Consider the following 21,214-nt stretch of genomic DNA (forward strand, 5'->3'; position numbering starts at 1 on the left):
CAGAAAGTTTGATAAACTTCATTTTTTTTTAATATGATTAATTTCATATTACAGTAATACCCCGAACTTATGCGATAGGTGGGACCGAGAGATAACCGCGTAAATCGAATTCGCATAAGTCTGGGTATAATTTCGCAATTTGTGTAAAATCCAAGTCAGACATATGTAAGCTAATAAATGTTCTCGTTAATCTTATCTCGTCTTTTGATTCGTTCATGGTTACAAGAAATCACCACATGCAGTCTCTCGAGTCTTTGTAGATATAACAAACACAGAAATAAATAACACAAAATAAATTGTAGCTATGCGTCAATTCTGCGCTACACGTCCGAACATGTAAGCCGAACAATAGTATGGGGGAAGTGAGTAATCAAAAGTTGCGTGGTGCTCAAACAAAAGACGAATCGACGAGAGTTGAAAATCGTGTAAGTTGGGGTAGCGTAAGTTGAGGTATTACTGTAGTTTATAAAAATGCTTGATTAAACATTAATCATGATTGGTCTAATAGGTTAATTTAATGTTAGGTATTATACTGAATATTTGAAAATTCATATTTTATATTTATATAATGCATAGGAGATATCAATTCTTACAGAGCTTCTAATTTTTATATTCATTAAATGCTTCAGATTCAAGTATAGCTGTAAAATATTTTTATCCTGTTAATTTGTAGGAAGAAAAAGAATTACAGATTGTAAAAACCTTCAGATAATCATTAAGTACTTCTTAGTAAAAATTAAAGTGACATTGTTTTACAATATGGTATTTCCAATGTTTAATTTTATTTTAAATGAAGTTTCTACTCAATTATTAATTGTAAAGAATTGATTTTGCATTCTATTTTTATATTATCATTTATATTGATGTACGATCATGCATTTATTTAGTTAAACTAAACTACCATCATATCAAATATTTATAAGTAAACCTTAGGATTTGGCAAATACTGAAATGCATGAACCAAGTTCTTACTGGCTTTATTAACTATGTAGTAGCATTTTGCCAGGCAACTGTAAGGATAAGTTGAGTTCAGAATATTCAGGACAATTAATTATAAAACTAATTCTTTAAAGATAGTTTTAAAAGAAACTCGTTTGGTAATAATTCCTATTTTTTATTTCTTTTTAATTAAATAGATGGATTACCCCTAGGACAGCGGAATATACCCCTGTCTCCTGAATTTGACTATCATCATGCAATGGCCCAACATGCGGCTGCTGTCTCAGCTGCAAATAACTCGTCTCTTCACTCAGCTATGGCAATGTTACCTACAGGATTAAACCTATCAGTTAATGCAGCAAATCAAGGTATTTCTCCTGGCATACCAACTTCTTCTTTGACAAATAGTCATTCTGCTTACCATATAAATCATCGGATGTCAAATCCTGGATTAAGTGGAAGTGGTAAAGGAAAATCAAAATCAAAAAAACCAAAAGTGAATAGAGCTGGGATTCCAGCACCAAAACGTGCATTAACAGCTTATATTAATTTTACGCAATGGTATAGAGAAGAATTGAAAAAGGCTGGAAGAGAAATACCAAAGGTCAGTTTTTTCTTAATAATTAAATAAAAATTTATCATTAGCAATACTTGTTAAACAAACATTATATTATCATATTCTTATAAATGAATGAATGGTATGATTATATACTTAAAAATTCTTTTATCATATAAGTATAAATTGAAGTGTTCTAAAACTTAACTTGATTTTATTATTATTATTATTATTATTTTATGATGGTGAGTGTCAATAATATTTTATCAAAATTTTTTAAACAGATTTAATATCTAGATCAAAATAGTTACAAAAAAAAAATTTAACAATAAGTTTATTTTGCAGTTTCTTAATTAATTATAATTGAATGACCTAGTGATAAATTTATCTTATATACTAATTAAATTAATTAATATAAAAATTTTACTCAATGGCATTAATAATTTATATAAGATAAAAAAAATACTGTTAAATCTATGATAGACTTAATTTAATTTGTAAAATTTTTATATCAAAAGGATTCCAAGATTTCTAAAAATTGGTTTTTATTGATTGCTGTATTGCTGTTTTATTAGGATTGTTTATTTTTTTATTTCTCTATTTGGTTTTAACATTTCAGACTTGCAGTTTATTAAAAACAACATACCATGCATATACATTTTCAGCAAATAACATCTATTTGAATTAAATACAAAATAAAATATTTTTAGGCCTCTTTTGGGGGGAGAGTATATACCAGATTGGAAGGTTTATAGAGACCACAGAGCCAACCACAACTTAGAATATGTGGGTACCACAGGGTGACCTTTAAACACCTACCTCAAAAAATATCAGACTATCTTGAAAGGGTTGGCCAACACCACATTAGCAACCTTCACTTTCGATTCCAACATAGATGTACTATACATTTTCAACCATTTATGTCACCTACATAACACCTTCCACAAAGAACAACTTAGATATTTAGAGCAGTTAGAGATTTATAAAGTTGTAAGAAAAAATGCTGCTATAAACTTTTGAGATGTAGATTTCCTTCCCCCTGCATGAAAGTCAAGCTATGATCTTTAACTTACAACTCTCTCTTCCTCCCTCTCTCTTTCTTATGTCAACCCTTAACACATGGATGGCAATCCCCTTGTTTTAACAGCTGCAAAGGTCAGTTAGCCTCAGATGCCCATTTAACACAATTGAAAACATTTACTTTTGTTTTGTTAATTAATTATATTCAGTTTTGAGCAATTGATCATCATTTATGTTTTTTAAATTTTCAAGATGAATCAGATTAATAAATTGCAGTAGAAGTTACTTCCATTATCAAACAANATCATGCATTTATTTAGTTAAACTAAACTACCATCATATCAAATATTTATAAGTAAACCTTAGGATTTGGCAAATACTGAAATGCATGAACCAAGTTCTTACTGGCTTTATTAACTATGTAGTAGCATTTTGCCAGGCAACTGTAAGGATAAGTTGAGTTCAGAATATTCAGGACAATTAATTATAAAACTAATTCTTTAAAGATAGTTTTAAAAGAAACTCGTTTGGTAATAATTCCTATTTTTTATTTCTTTTTAATTAAATAGATGGATTACCCCTAGGACAGCGGAATATACCCCTGTCTCCTGAATTTGACTATCATCATGCAATGGCCCAACATGCGGCTGCTGTCTCAGCTGCAAATAACTCGTCTCTTCACTCAGCTATGGCAATGTTACCTACAGGATTAAACCTATCAGTTAATGCAGCAAATCAAGGTATTTCTCCTGGCATACCAACTTCTTCTTTGACAAATAGTCATTCTGCTTACCATATAAATCATCGGATGTCAAATCCTGGATTAAGTGGAAGTGGTAAAGGAAAATCAAAATCAAAAAAACCAAAAGTGAATAGAGCTGGGATTCCAGCACCAAAACGTGCATTAACAGCTTATATTAATTTTACGCAATGGTATAGAGAAGAATTGAAAAAGGCTGGAAGAGAAATACCAAAGGTCAGTTTTTTCTTAATAATTAAATAAAAATTTATCATTAGCAATACTTGTTAAACAAACATTATATTATCATATTCTTATAAATGAATGAATGGTATGATTATATACTTAAAAATTCTTTTATCATATAAGTATAAATTGAAGTGTTCTAAAACTTAACTTGATTTTATTATTATTATTATTATTATTTTATGATGGTGAGTGTCAATAATATTTTATCAAAATTTTTTAAACAGATTTAATATCTAGATCAAAATAGTTACAAAAAAAAAATTTAACAATAAGTTTATTTTGCAGTTTCTTAATTAATTATAATTGAATGACCTAGTGATAAATTTATCTTATATACTAATTAAATTAATTAATATAAAAATTTTACTCAATGGCATTAATAATTTATATAAGATAAAAAAAATACTGTTAAATCTATGATAGACTTAATTTAATTTGTAAAATTTTTATATCAAAAGGATTCCAAGATTTCTAAAAATTGGTTTTTATTGATTGCTGTATTGCTGTTTTATTAGGATTGTTTATTTTTTTATTTCTCTATTTGGTTTTAACATTTCAGACTTGCAGTTTATTAAAAACAACATACCATGCATATACATTTTCAGCAAATAACATCTATTTGAATTAAATACAAAATAAAATATTTTTAGGCCTCTTTTGGGGGGAGAGTATATACCAGATTGGAAGGTTTATAGAGACCACAGAGCCAACCACAACTTAGAATATGTGGGTACCACAGGGTGACCTTTAAACACCTACCTCAAAAAATATCAGACTATCTTGAAAGGGTTGGCCAACACCACATTAGCAACCTTCACTTTCGATTCCAACATAGATGTACTATACATTTTCAACCATTTATGTCACCTACATAACACCTTCCACAAAGAACAACTTAGATATTTAGAGCAGTTAGAGATTTATAAAGTTGTAAGAAAAAATGCTGCTATAAACTTTTGAGATGTAGATTTCCTTCCCCCTGCATGAAAGTCAAGCTATGATCTTTAACTTACAACTCTCTCTTCCTCCCTCTCTCTTTCTTATGTCAACCCTTAACACATGGATGGCAATCCCCTTGTTTTAACAGCTGCAAAGGTCAGTTAGCCTCAGATGCCCATTTAACACAATTGAAAACATTTACTTTTGTTTTGTTAATTAATTATATTCAGTTTTGAGCAATTGATCATCATTTATGTTTTTTAAATTTTCAAGATGAATCAGATTAATAAATTGCAGTAGAAGTTACTTCCATTATCAAACAAACTTTATTTTTATTAATGAATTTGACAAAATTTTGTGGCATAGTAAACACTACTATTGTGTTTTATTCCAAAGACACATGGCAAATTTTCCAGCAAATTCCTTTATTAGTTGAGTCGAAAATTTTCACATGCTCTTGCCTAACCAGTTATTATTGGTCAACATATAGTTTTTTCAAAATTTAAACTTTTGAAATTTTTTTAATCTAACTATATTTTCTGCTATTTCATTTGGTAGCTAGCAATCCATTGGAATTCTCAGAGGATATTAAATATATACTAAGTCTTGGTGATATCACCTTCTTTATTCTTCTGTGTGTTTTTGTGTGTGCGTGAGACAAATAAAGTGAATTAATTCACTGAGCTGCATAATTTATGTTTATATTTTAGAAATATTGTAAAGTACTAAGTGAATTTTTGCCTTTTACAATGATTAGCGACATGACTGTGTGCCGGAAATAGCCGCTACCTAAAAGGTACTTTACGTGGATTTGCGTTGATGTGCCAAGCCTAGACTTCAAGCGTGCACTGAATTAAATAATGACAAAGTTAGTCAAAATCAAATTAAATATTTAATAATTCTAATAACGACTATATACAAAAATTAGTAACAATCAATAACAAATTTGTTCAAAGAAAAAATCAATAAGAATCAACCCGACAAAACTCAAATTAATCTATTTGCTAACTTAAATCTATTCCCCTTTGGAACTCCACAAAAATTTCAAAGACTTAACTTATGTACAACAATTCTTATGAACTAAGGTCCTAATCGTCACCTCAATATACTAGGAATCTTTTTCCTCAACTCTCAAGACTTTCTCTAATCTTTTGTCCACAAATTGAATAACTTCAAAATTGCCTTGGAACCACTTTATCGCTATCGGACACCTCTTGTCGTTTGCTGTTACGAAGCTCACCACGCTCATTGCTAACAGAAGCTCATCTTGGTCATCTTCACTCGAGGTTTGGACTTTATACTATGATATGACGTCACAATTCTGATTGAGATCACTCCCCTCATTTACATACTTATCACTAACAGTTAACTTTTCCTTTCTGCCTGGCAGTCTATTTCCCGACAATACTCGCTAACCTTTTACATTATTCTTTTTTACAATTTTTCAGGATGTTTTATTCTTTAAGGTTTAGCAAGTTGGGAGGACCCCACAAGTTGTGCTTGTGGGGTCTCCCTCCTTCTTTCTTGGTGTGGACTTACTTTTTCCACTCAGGAGCGCAAATGTGCATGAGTTTTTTGTATGGCACTTTTTTTTTATCGGTGAGTTGGTTCTCTTTCTTCTATTTTAAGTTTCTAAGATGAGTGGCGAGGAAACTTTCATCCTAACAAAACATAAGCCCCAAACAAAAATAGAATAGGTGTATTGAGTTCACGGGTTGGATGTCACGCCAACTTATGTCAATCAAAACTTCCAAGAACGTCAGTCTATGAGGCGTTAAATATACTTGAAATTATTTTTAATTTACGAGCGCTTTCGACGTAAATAAGCACGTCGTCTTCAGGTAAAATTAAATTCGAATAAAGAATTCGAACCANCGGCTAGTATCGTTAATGTTTTAAATTTAAATGTATGGTTCGAATTCTTTATTCGAATTTAATTTTACCTGAAGACGACGTGCTTATTTACGTCGAAAGCGCTCGTAAATTAAAAATAATTTCAAGTATATTTAACGCCTCATAGACTGACGTTCTTGGAAGTTTTGATTAAAAATAGAATAGAAAGCAAAATAAAAAATAACTAAAAATAATGCTCAGACTTGGTTCCTTATACCATAAAACTGTTGAAAAATTCTTTTTGTGTAAGGTGAAATTAGTCTCCAGTAATATGACTATTATAGACTAAATCTGTAACCTTAAAGAGATAATTTATGAGAAAGAGTGTGGTTTAAGTATCTAAAAGAATACATTAAAATATTATAACTCCTTTATTATAATATTTTTGTGGCTATTGTCTTAATATTTTTACAACAATAGCTGCAAAAACATTACAATAAAATGAAGTAATGCTGTGGCTAAACCCTTAGACATTAGAGAAATTTTCCAAAATACAAGATGATCCTGCACTTTAAAAGTGAAATTTGAATAAAATGTTCAATATCTAAATTCCTGGTTAAAAAAAAAAGTGAGAGAGAAATTAAACATGTGCAGATGTTATGAGTAATGTGAGGGATAAATTAGTCAGTTATTGAACCATGGTTTCAATTTTTATGAAAAATCAAAATAGAGGGGGAAAAGTACTTTAGTAGCTGGAAAAGGATATAAATACTCAGACACCTTCTATATTGGTTCCAGCAGATAGCTTTACCTATATTAGCTTGATTAGTAGACCATTAATAACCAGAATAAGGGAGCATGTGTACAACATCTCAAAAATTAATTTTAATACTGCTCTGGCCCAATTTGCATGCAAGCCTGGTGTGTCCCCATGTGTTGGAACAAGGTTAAGATTCTAAACATCATCATTGATATACAACAGCTAAGAATAACAGAAGCTATAAATCAATACTCAAGGGAAGTTGCATTAATAGTGAAGAAAATATTAACTTATCATAAGCATGGCAAGCACGGTTATGTTACCTCCAACTGTAGCAAACTTTAACACAACATTGTATATTTTGTCCCCTCAATCACTAGTCGTCAATATATATGTTAGACTATAAAAATTTTTAAATGTTATATATCCAATTGAATTATGAAAAGTCTATTGTAAAACAATTTTTATTATGTCACATTTTGTCATTAAGTTTGTTACATTTATCTTTTGAATTTGAGTATTGTTACGTGATGTACAGAATGTTCTTTCTAAAAAAGCCATTTGAATAAGAGCATTCGATTTATGGAAATGTATAATGTGAGAATCTGGGATTTAGAAGGAATATTTGTCAAATATTATTATAAATTTTAACACTGATAGAAAAATTATCAGTCTTTGACTTCCACTGACTCAGGGAGAAGGACACTTTACTTTTTCCTAAAATGATAGTTTCAGAGCAGTGAACCAGCCAAACTTCCCACACAATCACCTGACTTCCTTCTCTCGACAGAAGTATGGCGTGACATCTCCATAATCTTATTGGATGTCAATTCCATATGAAAGGGAAAGGTCACTTTTAACCTCTTATGTTTCAGTTATGCTCTTATGTTTCAGTTCTAGATGTACTCTAGTCATGCTCTACCCTTTTGTTCCCATTTTGGCACTCTCACCAAGCACCTAACAGATTAGCGATCATCATCCCAAGATTGTGAGTGTAACTCCATAAATCACTTAACTCTATAGTAATCATGTACTGTACAGACGTCAGGTAATATATGTATTTATACATTGAAAACTCTCTCTCAAGGTAGAATTAGAGATTTAGAAGTAGACATTTTCGTGTAGTTGAATTATCAATCTTTTTATGTATATTAATCTTGGGAGCCATTTTTTATGTATTCCTTTTAGATTTTTAGTATAATAAACATTGTTATATCCTAAACCATCTGTTTAATTAAAATAGTTTTTAACTCCATCGTTGGCTCATGTAACTTCTGAACATAACCCTCCTAGGCTCCAGTCATAGAAAAGTTATTCTAAGCCACTGTGAGAATAATTTACTTTAACATGTCTGAGTCAACAAACTTTGACTAAGTGGTGTCAGGACCCTGCTAGAGAAAGATCTTATGATCTATCTCTTAATCTTATATTTTATATCATCCAATGAGTGGGTTAGATTGGAACAATCCTATAGTTCACATTTGGTTTTTCCAGAGTGGGGTTTCAATGTGCCTGTTCTTCACAATAATAACCTGTTGAGAATCTCTGAAAGTAATTGAAAATAATGTTTTTACTATACAACTATCTGATACAAAGATTTATATAAAAATATTTTGATTTTTTTTAATCTACTATCTTTTCTTTTAGCACTGTTCATTTAAAACTGCATTCATCATAAACTATAAAAACAACCACTCGTACTTTTAAATGCAGGGTGAAATTCGCACTGCATTTAAAAGTATTGAGTGGTTGTTTTTGTAGGTTTATTAGATTTTTTAATAAAAAAATTTTCATTTTTTACTTGTAGGCTATGTTGTAGCACTTGTAATAAAAATTGAATTTTATTGTTTGAATTATTTTAAATTATAAATGTCAAACTTTGGAATCACACACTTATTAACAGCAATTTCGGGGAACAATACAAATAAAAATATACAATATAAAAGAAGATATGAACTGCAATTTTTAATATTTAGATTTTTAAAAAAATGTTTGTTGAACACAAAAAATTAAACCAAGTACTTAACATCCAGAATTGCTATTGTCAAATACCTGAAAGAGTTTTAAAAAAGTCACCATTGCAATTTTTCTCTTTCATATGTGTTAATGAAGTGTTTTATTATATTTATATCCTATATTACAATGGTTCCCAATTAGTGGTACACATACCCCTGGGGGTATGCGAAATGGCAAGAAGGGGTACGTGTGGTAATCTAAAATCGGTTGATTTAAAATTTAAATGCATGAGAGGAAGCAATAAAAAAAAATAATGGGTGGACCATCAAAAATTTGGCAATTTACAACATAATGTGGAATGCAAAAATTTGTTTATTTATAACTAAAAATATTCTCGAAATTTCATCAAAAAAATGCATTTGTGACAATACCTAAATGAAATTCTTGTACAATTATCATTATCATTGTGTCAGCGAAGCAGAAATAAAATATTTTCTACCATTTTGCACAACATACCTCTGCGAGAGCGGATTTTCGGCCATGACAAACATGAAAACTAAACATCGTCACCGACTTCAACTCGAAGATGACTCGAGACTGAAGCTGACCAAAAAGCAAATAGATTTTACAAAGTTTTGCAAAGAAAATCATGCACATTTGTCACATTAAAATTAAATAACCTTATGTTATTTTCATTATTATTAGAATTGTATTTTAAAGGTCATAAATGTAAAAAAAACTTATTCTATTTATCACTTGCTGTCTACCCACAGCTTCACTTGCATTATATTGAATTTTCTCGTGGGAGTAATATATTTTCTCACAGTAAAATGTAGTCTATGTCCATCTCCAACATGTAAGCTAGCTCTGTGCTAAATTTTATTAAAACCTGTTCAGCGGTTTAGACGTGAAAAGGTAACAGATAGACAGACAGAATTACCTTCAAATTTATAATATTAATATGGATTAATATGAATTTCTGCTATAAGGGGTACGCGAGTTTGAGCTCTTTTTTGAAGTGGTACGCAGGAAAAACTAATTGGGAACCACTGCTATATTACAATGAATCTGTTTTGACATTTTTGAACATTACTATTCTTATGATGAATTTTTCAACTTATTAAAAATTTTTAAAAATTTTAATTTTATATTTTTTGAGTTCAAATCTTTTAGAAATAATTCAAAACTTTAAGATCCTGAATACACAAATTTTTACTGTATCTGTATCCAATAATTCAATAAAACATTCTTGATCATCATGAATGAATTTGTTGATACAAAAAATATTTTCAAGAATTTTATTATTTGTTTTATTTAAACACAAGCCAAATTTTGGCAGATTTTTTGGGCTGTAATTTTGCTGTTTTTTTATTTATTTATTCAGTTACTAATTAAATTTGGGATTTAAAAGTAAGTGATCATCTCATCTCATATCACAGTAAGTAATTAGAATTAATTGAGTTACTGTATAGCCATTAATTTTACATGTAATGTTGTATGTTTAGTATGCATGTATACACATGCACACTCAAACTGAAACCATGCTAGAGTGAAAGTTAATGCTAATTGAACTTAAAAGATTGGGAGCACATAAGTTGACTTGCAAGATTTTTTGGCAAGTTTAAATTAGATAGAATATAAGTTAGAGAAGAGATCCAGATGGCATTATTGGTGAGATACTTGCCTAGTATTCAAGAGCTCATGTAGTTAAAATCCTACTTAATTTATTCTTTTTTTCTAAACATTAGCTTTAATTAAATTAATTAATTTACCATTTATAATTACTAAATTTGTTACAAGATGGCAGCATTACCTATATTCACATTGCCAACTTTTTTGAATTACAGATGTAGTGTTGTTGCTGGACTTTCCTGGCATTCTTTTTGTTTTCATTTCTAATAATTGTTACTGTTTATAATTAATATGTTACTATACCTTTTTATAAGTCTTCACATTGGTTCAGGAGATATTGTTCCACTCCCTTAATGTCTCCCAAACCAATGGTCTGCTTTTCCTGAAAATTTCTAGAAACATTTTCCCCTAATACCTCCTTGCAAAATTTCAAAAATTTTCGACAGAAGTCATAGGAGTTATTAAGCTTTAATCTGCATGAAAGAATCATGCCTCACAAATACAAGCAAACTTCCATATATATATAGAAAAACCCCCAACTTTTTTGTCTTTCTCAATGTTTCAAATCTCTAGTCCAAAAATATAAAAATCTTGGGTTTGTTTTTTGAGCAATCACCATACTTTCTCTCTGTTAATATGACAGTTGGGAAAGTAAAAATATCAGAGATATAGCTAAAAAAATCCAGAAAAATTTAGTAACTATTCAAATATAGTTTGTCATATAATAAAATCTGCTTACTGTAATCAGTTTGAGACTCATCTATGCTGATAAAATTAAGTTGGCCAGGTAAAATAAGACTACAGTTAATGGAAATTCTGGTTTTATTGATTATAATATTAAAGCCAAATGATTGTCAGATTATATTGGGCTATATTACTACTATTATTATTAATTAAATGCTAAGTAATTTGGCACTTACTTAGCATTTAATTAATAATAGTGGTAGTAATATAGATGAACATAATTTGACAACCATTTGGCTTTAATATATAACTGTTGGTTTGGATGTTTATATTTAATTCTGATATTAAAAGAATAGATAAAACAGTAAAAAATATATAATTTGAAGATTTACTAACTATAGTTAAATTACTATTTAAAAAAATACTAGATGTATTAATATTATTTGTCTTTAATAACAATTAATGTATAATTGCTATAACAAATGTCAGTAATTTAAACGACTGTACTAGAAGCAAATAATGAATAATACTTAAAGTGCTGGCTAACATTGACAAAATATAGTTGATAACTGATAACAATTACATCAACACAAAAAGACAAGTTAAAAAATGCAAAGATAATGATGGTAATAGCTGAAACTATGATTAGAATAAGCAAAGTTACTTAAGTGTATTTAATGCATGTTTTGATGTATGCTAGTTTTGAAACATTATCTGTGATTGCCAATAAGTCTTTGTGAAGATGGTGAAAACACAACAAAACATAAGATGAATCAGATCACTCAGTTTTAATGTACCACATAACAAAACATAAATATCAATGAAATAGGAACAAAACTGTTACATCTCATTTATGGAAGCACCATGTTTCTCTCTTCCCTTTTTAACTAAAAAACCTGTCAATACTTTCAATACCCTTGCCCAGAATATTCCTTTTAGATGCAACAAGAATGAAACTGAACATGCTGCTCATCTTGAAATAATAATTTCAACATTGTGAGGAGTCTGTAGAATGGAAATCTGACTAACTAATAAGCAATCAAGAGGAAGTGGACTTCTTATTTTCACAATGGGTCTTGTTAGCTTTTGATCAGATGTGATTTTTACTGTAACAGNTTTCCCCCTTTCACCCTGGCTATTCCTTATGGTTCGGCTGCTACTGCTACTACTTTCCTAATTGTCATGTACTCCTATTGGCTAATATGAAAATTTTAACTCACTTTGTGACGTTACTGAAGCTCATGTTTCTTTTGATAGCTCTCTACTTTGTTACATTACACTGGATGCAAAGGAGGTGAAAATTACATTTTATTTGCAAATGATTTCTTTGTTTGGACCACAACTGAAGAATGGAGCTAAATACTTTCTCTATGAGATAAGAAATTGGAAAAGCCATAATTAGCAACTTGATTTCATTCCATAGCATTTTAAACTCATTTCTGTATTTTTATCCAAAATGTTTTTTATATTATCTTGTGTATGTAAAATTTTGGCTTTGACATGGTTTTGCAAATCGATCAAACTTTCCATCCACATTAAAAGAGTTAATTAAAAATTTGTTCTACAGGGTTATTTGTTCTGCATTTGTTGAATGATTTTCCCTCCTTTCAGAATTTGTGTTCAAATACCAAATTGTTCAAGTTGGGAACTGTTCAGTTACCAAGATACTGCTGTATTTTGTTTGTCATTTTTACAAATGATTACTTATCTACAGTTAAAAGTTTAATAACACTTACCTACACATGTTTAAATAAACTATATTAACTGCAAAGATTAATCTATAAAAACAAAACCACAGTAACTACTGTTATGGCTAAAGTCTGAAAGCAACAATGACACCTGGTTGATGATAGAATTTTTTTTTCTTCCTTGTCCTAGTTTTCCTATCAGTTTTTATTAAAGTAAACCTGATGAAAGGCACAAAAACAAATTCAAAATTTCAATTCTCTAAAATTCTAAATTTGAGATAATGTACATGTTTGCTTGAATAAACTTATCACCTTTTGGTTGCACGTAACACGTGGTTACGGCAATAAATCGCCTTGTTCATAGTCAAACACGACGTTTGATATAAACTCAAATTGAAATCTGAAGATAAATAATTATTAATTAATATGGTCCTCAAGGCTGACGAAATTGATCCTACTTGTTTATATTTGGTTTAAAACTAGTTAAAAATATTCTCAAATTACTTTGAGTTAATCACAATTTAAACTAGATATGAAGGGTGTGAAAGTGAAGGGAGCAAATGAGGTCAATGAAGTGAATTTCATTCACACTGCAATCAGTGGTAAGCATGTTCAAGAGTTATATTTTGGACTTTCACTAATAGATGAAGTTTGCTGCAATATGTATCAAATGTTTTTAGTTTCCACATTAATTAAAATTCACATTAATTGTTTACTGTTTTGTGTAGGCTTATCAAAATTAAATTATATATCAGTATTATGTTGGGTGCCATTTCTTTTCTGCTGTGAGTTGCAAACTCTAGTTGAGATGAAAACGTTACTTTCGTTGACTTGTGCTTCCAACATGCTCTAGCTATGTATCTGCACATTTCACTTCCTTTGTGGCTTTCTGTATCATAGTGTTATGCTACTGATCGCTACGCTACATGCTACTGTTTTATCTGTTTTACTGCTTTGCTTGTTCTCCCCACCGCTTGTCAGGCAGTTGTCCTCATTATTTGTCTGTTTTTTTTTTTTTCTTTTTNACATCTCAAAAATTAATTTTAATACTGCTCTGGCCCAATTTGCATGCAAGCCTGGTGTGTCCCCATGTGTTGGAACAAGGTTAAGATTCTAAACATCATCATTGATATACAACAGCTAAGAATAACAGAAGCTATAAATCAATACTCAAGGGAAGTTGCATTAATAGTGAAGAAAATATTAACTTATCATAAGCATGGCAAGCACGGTTATGTTACCTCCAACTGTAGCAAACTTTAACACAACATTGTATATTTTGTCCCCTCAATCACTAGTCGTCAATATATATGTTAGACTATAAAAATTTTTAAATGTTATATATCCAATTGAATTATGAAAAGTCTATTGTAAAACAATTTTTATTATGTCACATTTTGTCATTAAGTTTGTTACATTTATCTTTTGAATTTGAGTATTGTTACGTGATGTACAGAATGTTCTTTCTAAAAAAGCCATTTGAATAAGAGCATTCGATTTATGGAAATGTATAATGTGAGAATCTGGGATTTAGAAGGAATATTTGTCAAATATTATTATAAATTTTAACACTGATAGAAAAATTATCAGTCTTTGACTTCCACTGACTCAGGGAGAAGGACACTTTACTTTTTCCTAAAATGATAGTTTCAGAGCAGTGAACCAGCCAAACTTCCCACACAATCACCTGACTTCCTTCTCTCGACAGAAGTATGGCGTGACATCTCCATAATCTTATTGGATGTCAATTCCATATGAAAGGGAAAGGTCACTTTTAACCTCTTATGTTTCAGTTATGCTCTTATGTTTCAGTTCTAGATGTACTCTAGTCATGCTCTACCCTTTTGTTCCCATTTTGGCACTCTCACCAAGCACCTAACAGATTAGCGATCATCATCCCAAGATTGTGAGTGTAACTCCATAAATCACTTAACTCTATAGTAATCATGTACTGTACAGACGTCAGGTAATATATGTATTTATACATTGAAAACTCTCTCTCAAGGTAGAATTAGAGATTTAGAAGTAGACATTTTCGTGTAGTTGAATTATCAATCTTTTTATGTATATTAATCTTGGGAGCCATTTTTTATGTATTCCTTTTAGATTTTTAGTATAATAAACATTGTTATATCCTAAACCATCTGTTTAATTAAAATAGTTTTTAACTCCATCGTTGGCTCATGTAACTTCTGAACATAACCCTCCTAGGCTCCAGTCATAGAAAAGTTATTCTAAGCCACTGTGAGAATAATTTACTTTAACATGTCTGAGTCAACAAACTTTGACTAAGTGGTGTCAGGACCCTGCTAGAGAAAGATCTTATGATCTATCTCTTAATCTTATATTTTATATTATCCAATGAGTGGGTTAGATTGGAACAATCCTATAGTTCACATTTGGTTTTTCCAGAGTGGGGTTTCAATGTGCCTGTTCTTCACAATAATAACCTGTTGAGAATCTCTGAAAGTAATTGAAAATAATGTTTTTACTATACAACTATCTGATACAAAGATTTATATAAAAATATTTTGATTTTTTTTAATCTACTATCTTTTCTTTTAGCACTGTTCATTTAAAACTGCATTCATCATAAACTATAAAAACAACCACTCGTACTTTTAAATGCAGGGTGAAATTCGCACTGCATTTAAAAGTATTGAGTGGTTGTTTTTGTAGGTTTATTAGATTTTTTAATAAAAAAATTTTCGTTTTTTACTTGTAGGCTATGTTGTAGCACTTGTAATAAAAATTGAATTTTATTGTTTGAATTATTTTAAATTATAAATGTCAAACTTTGGAATCACACACTTATTAACAGCAATTTCAGGGAACAATACAAATAAAAATATACAATATAAAAGAAGATATGAACTGCAATTTTTAATATTTAGATTTTTAAAAAAATGTTTGTTGAACACAAAAAATTAAACCAAGTACTTAACATCCAGAATTGCTATTGTCAAATACCTGAAAGAGTTTTAAAAAAGTCACCATTGCAATTTTTCTCTTTCAAATGTGTTAATGAAGTGTTTTATTATATTTATATCCTATATTACAATGGTTCCCAATTAGTGGTACACGTACCCCTGGGGGTATGCGAAATGGCAAGAAGGGGTACGTGTGGTAATCTAAAATCGGTTGATTTAAAATTTAAATGCATGAGAGGAAGCAATAAAAAAAAATAATGGGTGGACCATCAAAAATTTGGCAATTTACAACATAATGTGGAATGCAAAAATTTGTTTATTTATAACTAAAAATATTCTCGAAATTTCATCAAAAAAATGCATTTGTGACAATACCTAAATGAAATTCTTGTACAATTATCATTATCATTGTGTCAGCGAAGCAGAAATAAAATATTTTCTACCATTTTGCACAACATACCTCTGCGAGAGCGGATTTTCGGCCATGACAAACATGAAAACTAAACATCGTCACCGACTTCAACTCGAAGATGACTCGAGACTGAAGCTGACCAAAAAGCAAATAGATTTTACAAAGTTTTGCAAAGAAAATCATGCACATTTGTCACATTAAAATTAAATAACCTTATGTTATTTTCATTATTATTAGAATTGTATTTTAAAGGTCATAAATGTAAAAAAAACTTATTCTATTTATCACTTGCTGTCTACCCACAGCTTCACTTGCATTATATTGAATTTTCTCGTGGGAGTAATATATTTTCTCACAGTAAAATGTAGTCTATGTCCATCTCCAACATGTAAGCTAGCTCTGTGCTAAATTTTATTAAAACCTGTTCAGCGGTTTAGACGTGAAAAGGTAACAGATAGACAGACAGAATTACCTTCAAATTTATAATATAGCAGAAATTCATATTAATCCATATTAATAAGGGGTACGCGAGTTTGAGCTCTTTTTTGAAGTGGTACGCAGGAAAAACTAATTGGGAACCACTGCTATATTACAATGAATCTGTTTTGACATTTTTGAACATTACTATTCTTATGATGAATTTTTCAACTTATTAAAAATTTTTAAAAATTTTAATTTTATATTTTTTGAGTTCAAATCTTTTAGAAATAATTCAAAACTTTAAGATCCTGAATACACAAATTTTTACTGTATCTGTATCCAATAATTCAATAAAACATTCTTGATCATCATGAATGAATTTGTTGATACAAAAAATATTTTCAAGAATTTTATTATTTGTTTTATTTAAACACAAGCCAAATTTTGGCAGATTTTTTGGGCTGTAATTTTGCTGTTTTTTTATTTATTTATTCAGTTACTAATTAAATTTGGGATTTAAAAGTAAGTGATCATCTCATCTCATATCACAGTAAGTAATTAGAATTAATTGAGTTACTGTATAGCCATTAATTTTACATGTAATGTTGTATGTTTAGTATGCATGTATACACATGCACACTCAAACTGAAACCATGCTAGAGTGAAAGTTAATGCTAATTGAACTTAAAAGATTGGGAGCACATAAGTTGACTTGCAAGATTTTTTGGCAAGTTTAAATTAGATAGAATATAAGTTAGAGAAGAGATCCAGATGGCATTATTGGTGAGATACTTGCCTAGTATTCAAGAGCTCATGTAGTTAAAATCCTACTTAATTTATTCTTTTTTTCTAAACATTAGCTTTAATTAAATTAATTAATTTACCATTTATAATTACTAAATTTGTTACAAGATGGCAGCATTACCTATATTCACATTGCCAACTTTTTTGAATTACAGATGTAGTGTTGTTGCTGGACTTTCCTGGCATTCTTTTTGTTTTCATTTCTAATAATTGTTACTGTTTATAATTAATATGTTACTATACCTTTTTATAAGTCTTCACATTGGTTCAGGAGATATTGTTCCACTCCCTTAATGTCTCCCAAACCAATGGTCTGCTTTTCCTGAAAATTTCTAGAAACATTTTCCCCTAATACCTCCTTGCAAAATTTCAAAAATTTTCGACAGAAGTCATAGGAGTTATTAAGCTTTAATCTGCATGAAAGAATCATGCCTCACAAATACAAGCAAACTTCCATATATATATAGAAAAACCCCCAACTTTTTTGTCTTTCTCAATGTTTCAAATCTCTAGTCCAAAAATATAAAAATCTTGGGTTTGTTTTTTGAGCAATCACCATACTTTCTCTCTGTTAATATGACAGTTGGGAAAGTAAAAATATCAGAGATATAGCTAAAAAAATCCAGAAAAATTTAGTAACTATTCAAATATAGTTTGTCATATAATAAAATCTGCTTACTGTAATCAGTTTGAGACTCATCTATGCTGATAAAATTAAGTTGGCCAGGTAAAATAAGACTACAGTTAATGGAAATTCTGGTTTTATTGATTATAATATTAAAGCCAAATGATTGTCAGATTATATTGGGCTATATTACTACTATTATTATTAATTAAATGCTAAGTAATTTGGCACTTACTTAGCATTTAATTAATAATAGTGGTAGTAATATAGATGAACATAATTTGACAACCATTTGGCTTTAATATATAACTGTTGGTTTGGATGTTTATATTTAATTCTGATATTAAAAGAATAGATAAAACAGTAAAAAATATATAATTTGAAGATTTACTAACTATAGTTAAATTACTATTTAAAAAAATACTAGATGTATTAATATTATTTGTCTTTAATAACAATTAATGTATAATTGCTATAACAAATGTCAGTAATTTAAACGACTGTACTAGAAGCAAATAATGAATAATACTTAAAGTGCTGGCTAACATTGACAAAATATAGTTGATAACTGATAACAATTACATCAACACAAAAAGACAAGTTAAAAAATGCAAAGATAATGATGGTAATAGCTGAAACTATGATTAGAATAAGCAAAGTTACTTAAGTGTATTTAATGCATGTTTTGATGTATGCTAGTTTTGAAACATTATCTGTGATTGCCAATAAGTCTTTGTGAAGATGGTGAAAACACAACAAAACATAAGATGAATCAGATCACTCAGTTTTAATGTACCACATAACTCAACAAAACATAAATATCAATGAAATAGGAACAAAACTGTTACATCTCATTTATGGAAGCACCATGTTTCTCTCTTCCCTTTTTAACTAAAAAACCTGTCAATACTTTCAATACCCTTGCCCAGAATATTCCTTTTAGATGCAACAAGAATGAAACTGAACATGCTGCTCATCTTGAAATAATAATTTCAACATTGTGAGGAGTCTGTAGAATGGAAATCTGACTAACTAATAAGCAATCAAGAGGAAGTGGACTTCTTATTTTCACAATGGGTCTTTTTAGCTTTTGATCAGATGTGATTTTTTACTGTAACAGTCCACATACAATTGTCCTCTTCAGGATGAAGTTCATGAATTCTAGCCTCCTCCTATTTGGTGGTTGGCAAATTGTTGTTTTTAAAGGAGCACTAAATCACCAACCTTGATATTTTCCTTTCTGGCTGCCCATTTAGATGGTTACTGTAGATGTGAAAGATACTTCTAACCTCTCCAGAATGCTGCAATAACTATTGTCCTAACTGCAAGTGAGAATTGCTGGAATTACTCAGTGTCAGTTGCTCAGGAATTGCTGAAAGTGATCACCAATAATGAAGTGTCCTGGAGTGAGAACTGTAAGATTATTGCTAACAAGAGCCTTTCCCCTCAAACTGTGAAAATTTTTTTTTTTCATATATTATAGTACACTTATCCAACTATATATTATAGTACACTTATCCACTTATACACTTCCATATTGAAGATTACTTCCAGCTTGGAATATACTTCCATATTGAAGATTACTTCCAGCAGGAAGATACACTTCCAGCTTGAGATGAATAGCTTGAGTGACAAAACACAAAAATTGCTAAATAAGTCTTGAATGAATGCTGATGAAGACCACTACTCTTGCTGTCATGAAGTTGAAAGGATCTGCAAAGTCAACCCACACTTATGGAATGGGCAAACTGGATTCACATGCATCATTGGTAAATCACCTGTAAGTTGTTCAGCTGTTTCAGCACATTGGTGTACACCAGTGTTTTTCATCTTTTCAGAATTATCACATCACCCCCTTTATAAGTATCAGAACATAATATTGTTCCTTTCTCTCTAAAATTTATCAAATGTTATTTTATGTTTTTTTTTTTTATAAAAAGAATCATATATAATTTAATTAATGTATGACTTCATACATAATTATTTATTTGTTTATTCAAAATACAGATTTTGCAGAAATAACACAACTCAAATTGAAATCTGAAGATAAATAATTATTAATTAATATGGTCCTCAAGGCTGACGAAATTGATCCTACTTGTTTATATTTGGTTTAAAACTAGTTAAAAATATTCTCAAATTACTTTGAGTTAATCACAATTTAAACTAGATATGAAGGGTGTGAAAGTGAAGGGAGCAAATGAGGTCAATGAAGTGAATTTCATTCACACTGCAATCAGTGGTAAGCATGTTCAAGAGTTATATTTTGGACTTTCACTAATAGATGAAGTTTGCTGCAATATGTATCAAATGTTTTTAGTTTCCACATTAATTAAAATTCACATTAATTGTTTACTGTTTTGTGTAGGCTTATCAAAATTAAATTATATATCAGTATTATGTTGGGTGCCATTTCTTTTCTGCTGTGAGTTGCAAACTCTAGTTGAGATGAAAACGTTACTTTCGTTGACTTGTGCTTCCAACATGCTCTAGCTATGTATCTGCACATTTCACTTCCTTTGTGGCTTTCTGTATCATAGTGTTATGCTACTGATCGCTACGCTACATGCTACTGTTTTATCTGTTTTACTGCTTTGCTTGTTCTCCCCACCGCTTGTCAGGCAGTTGTCCTCATTATTTGTCTGTTTTTTTTTTACTCTGGTTTATTTGTAAATAAATGTGAAGCGTGCGCTGTGGGATCCCACCTCTTCCTCCCTCTTCCTGCCCCCACTTTCATCCCCTATCCTTCGCATTTCTCCCTCTTCCTTCATTTCTTTTCCCCTCCTGGTCGTACCTATGAGTGATACCAGGAGTTCCCCACTTTTCATAAATAAATAAATAAATAAATAAATAAATGAATGGCTGGTTTGAAAAATTGAAAAAACGCCATTCAAACACCAAGTTTTTCTCTTTTTAGAACCGAATCCCAGTTTTTGTATTGAGTTGGTGTCTCCTATAACACGATTTCCCACAACGTGGTATTTTCAAGGAACGTATCTACCGCGTTGTAGGAGGCCTACCTGTAATA

The 21,214-nt window shown here is 30.1% G+C and overlaps 1 protein-coding gene across 1 annotated transcript in view; it reads left to right on the top strand.

Moving 5' to 3' along the window:
* Positions 1–21,214, top strand: part of LOC111623768 — a 152,426-nt gene that overhangs the window by 52,308 nt on the left and 78,904 nt on the right. Inside the window, exons 2-3 of the mRNA XM_023366467.1 lie at positions 1,137–1,413; positions 3,281–3,491. Of these exons, the coding sequence (XP_023222235.1) occupies positions 1,137–1,413; positions 3,281–3,491 (488 nt within the window). The remainder of the gene's footprint in view (positions 1–1,136; positions 1,414–3,280; positions 3,492–21,214) is intronic.

The sequence above is a fragment of the Centruroides sculpturatus genome, unplaced genomic scaffold, assembly GCF_000671375.1.
Source record: "Centruroides sculpturatus isolate CEXI.00-Female unplaced genomic scaffold, Cexi_2.0 scaffold120, whole genome shotgun sequence".
Classification (NCBI taxonomy): domain Eukaryota; kingdom Metazoa; phylum Arthropoda; class Arachnida; order Scorpiones; family Buthidae; genus Centruroides; species Centruroides sculpturatus.